Source organism: Myotis yumanensis, unplaced genomic scaffold, assembly GCF_028538775.1.
Source record: "Myotis yumanensis isolate MYYU_CA2020_CCGP unplaced genomic scaffold, mMyoYum1.0.hap1 SCAF_5, whole genome shotgun sequence".
NCBI lineage: Eukaryota > Metazoa > Chordata > Mammalia > Chiroptera > Vespertilionidae > Myotis > Myotis yumanensis.
In genome coordinates this window covers 48,193,215-48,199,748 of record NW_027223756.1, presented here as the reverse complement: position 1 = coordinate 48,199,748, position 6,534 = coordinate 48,193,215, and the positions used below count along the sequence as shown (strand labels likewise).

The following is a 6,534-nucleotide window of genomic DNA, read 5'->3' as shown; positions in this document are numbered from 1 at the left end:
AGGCCACTGCTGGTGGCCCATGAAGCAACAATGAGGTGCTTTCTGTGCAGTGCCAGCACAGCCAAGGGTTTGGTGAGCCTGAGGGGGAGCGGCAAAGGATTAAAGAAAAGACAGACAAAGAGAATATAGCTGGGGCTTGATGGATCTCCTGTGCCTGGATGAGGCCACAGAGAAGGATCCAGCCAGCAAGCTGAGGCTTTATTTTATAGTCAGAAAAAATAAGGTAGTGGTCAACATAGTTATAATGTTCTTGTGAGTTTCACTTGTTTTGGCAGCACTTGCTGCACCTCCCACAGCCCATTAGCTACCTAGGAAGGATCTAGGGAGTAGCCATAAGGTCAAGCTTAATTATGCTAAGAGGGCTCTGTCCTCTAAGCTGGGACTTGTTTGTGGCTCTGCCACAGATCAATCCGAGGCTTTAACTCTAGAGCTGCACCCTACAGTTTTCCCAAGAACTTGGGTACCAGGTCACCCTCAGAAATTTAGACTAGCAAAATGGATTTGACTAGAATTCAGTGGCAGTAAACCAAGACAGTGACTGAAGAATGTGGAGCTACCCTAAACTCTCATCAAAGTGACTTGACTGTCATAGCAGGAAGGTAGAAACAGAATGTGATTATGACTTGAAAAGTGTAAATCTGCCTGGTTGGCTATATAGGATGCCATGTGTAGAAACCAGTTTGAAGAGACTAGAACATGTAAAATAGAAAGAAGCCCAAAGTCTCAGAAGCAGACAGGGCCATCTAAGCAGGGTTGGGTGGGGTGGGTGGGCAGCCTTATTCTTTTAGGACATTGTATCAAGAGTATTTCTCTTGTGGCCCACACAACTAATTTCATTTATTCTAACTCCAAGCTAACTAAGAAAACATCTGGATGGAATCTGTCCTCCTGAGTACACTTACTACAAAGAGAGACTGTGCTTGCCATGACAACATGTATTCTGGTATGCTGGTCATAATTCAGGTATGTTCATCAGTCTCTGGGACCTGGTTAATGTGAGTACACTTGAAGAAGATCAAGATCTAGGCCAGTGATGGCGAACCTTTTGAGCTCGGCATGTCAGCATTTTGAAAAACCCTAACTTAATTCTGGTGCCGTGTCACATATAGAAATTTTTTGATATTTGCAACCATAGTAAAACAAAGACTTATATTTTTTATATTTATTTATATATTTAAATGCCATTTAACAAAGAAAAATCAACCAAAAAAATGAACCTGTGAGTGTCATAGGTTCGCCATCACTGATCTAGGCCTTGATGAATGTGGTGACATTTGTGGTAAATCAGCTAGAAATCACTTTCTGTATAGAAATATCAAAAGAATACAGTGTACCCACCCTCTGCAATGTTAGCATTTGCATTTGACCAATTGCAGTAATCTTAATTATAGCCCAGTGAAATATTTTTTTAAAGCAAAAAAAAAAATTTTTTAAAGAATACTTAAAAATCACATTTTATTTTGATGGTCATTGTTTTTTTCAAATATCTGCATCCTATTGATTTTTCAGAAGTAATTTCTAAAGCAGTTGCCTCTTTAAAAATCATTTCCAATTGTTCTTTTTTTATTTTTTCAAATTACATCTCCCAGCAGTTTCATCAGACCCCAGCCTAGCAAAGGTTTTTATATCTCATAATGCCAAGACCAAAGAACCAGACACACTTCAGAGGAAGAATAAGTGCCCGCGTGGACCCAGACAGGGAGGTCTGCGTCTTCCTTCCCTCCATGCCCCAAAGGAGCTAAATTTAGTTTACTGGGTAGACTGCAATGACATTAACATGTTGCAAGAACAAGAATCGAGAAAAAGAAGCTTAATGTGGCATGAGGTGTTTTAATGCCATGGTAACTATGATGTCTTCTCTATTATTTCATTCACTTCCTCCGGTCAGGCTATTCTTCCCTTTCTCTCCTGCACTGTCTGTTGTTGTAATCAAATCAGGTCACCCTGAATTCCTGAGTCCTCGTCACCGCTGCAGGCATGTCTATTTCCAGCAGAATGCATTTTCTCCATTTCTTCCTTTGCTCCCAGACCTTTATTTGGTGCCCTTGATGTTCCAGGTTGCTCTTCACTGTGCCCTGTATGCTATAAAGGCTTTCCTTTCATCCACATCTCCCCACAGCCTGCTCTTCACTTCTCCTCTCCCCCCCCAGCTTCTGCAGTTGTCACCAACAGAGTTAGCCACTTGATCTGTGACTCGGTGCTTCAGAATCCAAGGACCTTGGTTCTTCTGAAAGGCCCATGCCTCTAAGTAAGATACAGGTCCCTCCCTCGCGCCCAGATCTCAGTGCCACTAAGTTGAGATGACTCTGGGACTTGTCCCTGGGGCTCTCCACGCTCTGTTTAGCCTTTCCCCAGGGATGGTGGACAGAGGAGGTGTGCACTTAGAATGTTTGTCGCCCAACCTCCTCGCTTCCAGATGGGAAAACTAAGGTCCAGAGAGCTTCATTGGCCAGTTGCATGGCTCATTCTTGGGGGAACCAAAACAAACAGGATGTAAACACAATCAAATTGGTGAATTTGGTGGGAAAAGATCTTGTTGAGGTATGAGCAGTGCCCAAATGAGCTTTGATGATTATTTAAGAGTTTCTTCATCCTGTCCTTGTCTTCTGCCATCATTGTAAACAAACAAAGCAGGCCAGAGGCTTCAGCCATAGATCCATGGGACGCCTTCCCGGGGCTTGGGGACTCAGAAGACCACCTGGGCCCTCCGGCCCCTATCAGCTGGCTGGGATGAGGGGTCCGAGGACAAGCAGCACTAGCGAATTCCACACACGTTCCACATCCATGAGGTCTCCCTTAATTTGCCAGTACACATAGTAGTGAATTGCCAATTGTTTCCCCTAAATGTAGGAAGATGTATAAAATCCAAGATGCCTATAAAAATAATTATTGCAAAAACATTCTTATCAGTCTTATAAGTAAGCCCCAGCCTTCTCCTGGGGAATGACATGGGTGGTAAAAATGAATGAAAAAACTCAGTATTTTGACTGCTTGCTGCAGTGGAAGAGGGACTTACGTTCCTAAGAGAAATATATCCTGGGATGCAGGGGAAGCAAACCACTGCCGCTTAGTGTGATGTGGAACAAGTCCCCCCCCACCCCCACCCCCGGGGCCTGCTGGCAGTGCAGCTGCTCCTCCCAGGGAGGCTGGCTGGCGCACTGACCTGCTGAGTGAGGAGCTCGGCCCTGGCCCTGCGGCAGCGGCAGCCACCCCCTGTGATTAAGAGCTTTATTGATTTTCTAGCCCATGGCCACGTTGGTGGGGACAGAGTGGACAGAGGAGAATGGCGGGAAGCCAAGTGGGAAGAGGGCTTATAAAATGAGCTCTCAATGAAGAAAACTGTGGGAAAGAATGCGATGGAAGCCGCTTTGGGGGCAGTCGATGTGGGAAAGTGGAACAGCTCAAAAAAACGCTCTTCCGACTTGAGCTAAAACAAAGCACGTCTGTGAGCGGGACTCGGCGCTGTGGATAGGAAGCAATATTCCTCTCTGCAACATCACCACCGGCAGCGCTTCACCTTCCTTCTGCACCAGGCACTGTGTTGGGTTCTGGGGCTTTAACTAAGAATCAGCCCATCTAGAGAAAGGCATTGAAAACATACCCAACATGATTTGCAAAAATGCAAATGTATCTTCAGGGAGTCCTAAAAACGTTTTACAGTCATTTGGGGCCCAGAGCCGGCCGGCAGGAATGAATGGTGGCTGAAGGCAGGCAGGCTTGGGTCCTGGCCGCTGCCTGCCTTGTGGGCATAATCTGACGAAGGTTCTCAGGGAGCTTTCAGTCCCCTCACTGCCCAACCTGGCAAGAACCCACCCCTGACAGGTCCAGAGGAGGCCTGTTTCAGTGACGCCCGCTGTGTGCAGGGCTCTCTGTGTTCTCAAGGAAGCCCTTGGCAGTCTGGCTGTGCAGTACAGGCTGCAAATCCTATGGCACCGAGGGCGCGGCTGGGCATCTTCCTCTGAACCCACAGATAGGAGCAGGACACTGTGACATGATTCCTGCCCCCAGCCCACACACCCACCCCCCATGAACTTGCGTCTCTGTGGTTCACCTGTGTGTTTTGAGGGGAGATTTCTTCCAACCTACATTGCCCCTGTCTCAGCCCCCTTTTAGTAAAAGAATACATTATTTTTGCTTCCTTTTAGCTTTCAAATAATTTCTTTTTTTTCCCCAGAAAATAAACTGGAAACAGGGAAAGAAGATGCATATCTGGTGTGTGTTTGTATATCAGTGTAATATATAAGGTAGGAGATGGCATATTTAAAAGGGGAAATAAGAAAAAATATAACTCAAAACCAGTGAGGAACCAAGCTCAATACATGCTGGCTCCTTTTAAAAATCTGAACTAAAGCCCTCTTTCTGTGGTTCCTATTTGAAAACGATGTAACCTGAGTGGCTCTTTCTTCTCTCACCTCAGCAGCACCTTCTCTGTGTAGCTTCGGTGCCCAGGTATCTGCTCTGGAGGACTTTAAGGAGGTGCAACTTAAGCCACAAGAGTTCAGAGAGGTGTAGACTAACTTAGAGGCCCTGGGGTGGGGGTGGGGTCTAGCCTAAGCTTGGGGACCTCCAAGTGGTCTAGCTCAAGCCAGAGGGGACCTTATCCCAGTACTGTAGCCCGAGCCTCTTTTCCTGGGGGAGGAATTCCGGCTGGCACCAGAACCGTCTAACTCCCTGTCTTTCTAAAACGGTCAGAAGGGGCTGGAATTCCTGGCAGTATATGGGACAAATGTCCCGAACATTTGTTCTCTTTTTCACAGAGGAAAACTGAATTTAAGGAGAAACCCACAGTACTCGATAAAAAAATACCTGGCATTTAAGCACAGAGCGCAAAAGCCAGGCGCGGCCTCCCGCGTGCTGGGAGGACTTTGAAGTCTCCTGTTCAGAAAACAAAATGGAACAACTGTCCCTGCGCTCTCGCGCCCCTCCGCTGTGCAGGAGCTGTTCTTGGCAGATGCCCAGGGCAGCACCCGGTCCTTCCACGGCACACTGTGTACATTCGCATCCACTTAACCAGCTATCTACAGTCGCCCTCTCTGCCACCTGTAAGAGACAACGCCACGGCCAATGTCTGGGCCGGGAGCCGGGTGCCCCGTGGTTTTCTGCACTTGAAGAGCCCGAAATGGTTGCCCCTTGGAGAACAGGATGACAGCTGGAGACATCCCCCACCCAGGGCGGGAGGCGCAAGAAGGAGGCGCGCCGGGCGGGGGTCCTTCCTCCTCAGGTCCCTTTCCACGACCGCACCGCGAGGAGGACACAGCGGACCCTCCATGCGGCCGGTTTCCTGCCTGATGCAGAGCCGTGCGCACTCGCTGGATTTCCGAATCGCGGAGACGCCCGGCGGTCCCGAGGAGGGTGGGGACTGGGCGCGCCGGGGTGGGAGCTGCAGTCCGCAGGAAGGAGGAATGGGGCTGGACCGCACCCCCTGGATCTGGGAAGCCGGCGCTCTGGTGCGATGCGGCCACACGCGAGCACCTGCGCTCCCGTGCGTGCTGCACTCGTGCCGCTCCGAGTGGCAAACGGGGTGAAGTGGGGACGTGGGCGAGAGGAAGTCGAGGCGCCGGAGCGTCGGAAACGCTGCCTGAGCGTCCCTCGCTCTTTGGAGTCTGTCGGGGGTGGGGGTGGCTGGCAGGCACCCGCACGGCGAACTTCCCAGGGTCCCCGCACAGCTGGAGGCCGCGAGTGCGGAGCCGAGTGCCCGCGAGCCCCCCTCGACGCCCGGGACCGCGTGGCGCGCCCGGAGCGCACGGGGACGCGGAGACGCCAGGAGAAACCCTGCTGGGCCGGGGGGCTGCTGGGCTGGGGCGCAGAGACCGCGCGGACCCGGAGCGCCTTTCGGTCGGAGGAGCCTTACTTCTGGGAAGGGACAGGGAACTGTCAATCAGCGCGGGAGGGAGCGCACCGGCGCCGGGTGATGTCAGCGGATCAGCTGCTCGCTAACAAAGACGGGTTATTGCTGGAGAAAGTTGCGGCGGCGAAGGCCACGGCGGCACCCCGGAGCCTCGGAGGCGAGGGGCAAGTGGGCGAAGGGAGGAGGGACGGCTGCGGCAGCGGCAGCTGAAGGCCAAGGAATCGAAAGGGCTGTAGGGGGAGGCAGTGCGAGCCGGCCCCGACTGCTCCTCCTCTTCCTCCTCCTCCTCCTCCTCCTCCTCCAAACTCGCAGGGTTCAGCCCCAGCGCTCGCCCAGCCGCCCGAGCACCCGGAGGGACGGGAGGCAGCCGCGCGGCCCCGAGCTGGGCAGAGTCCCCAGCCGCCATGGATAGCGACGACGAGATGGTGGAGGAGGCGGTGGAAGGTACCAGCATTTCTCTGGGGTCGGGGGAGGAGGCGCCGAGGGCTCCGAACGCGGAAGAAGTGGCGGGTGACCCGCGTGACCGCCGCTGTCCCCTACGCGGGTGGCCGGCGGCACGGCTCCGGCAGGGGCGGACAGCCACCGCCACGCCGCCGGGAGCGCGCACTGCGCGGCGGGGCGCAGGCCGGGAACCCGCGCGGCCGGGCCGGGCTCCGGGAGAGCACGGCTGCTCCAGCCCGCAGCCC

The 6,534-nt window shown here is 52.3% G+C and overlaps 1 protein-coding gene across 1 annotated transcript in view; it reads left to right on the top strand.

Annotated features, from left to right (window-relative positions):
* Positions 1-5,750: 5,750 nt before the first annotated feature.
* Positions 5,751-6,534, top strand: part of SETD7 (SET domain containing 7, histone lysine methyltransferase) — a 46,061-nt gene continuing 45,277 nt past the window's right edge. The window contains exon 1 of the mRNA XM_070415201.1: positions 5,751-6,292. Coding sequence (XP_070271302.1) covers positions 6,253-6,292 — 40 coding nt within the window. The 5' untranslated portion in view covers positions 5,751-6,252. The remainder of the gene's footprint in view (positions 6,293-6,534) is intronic.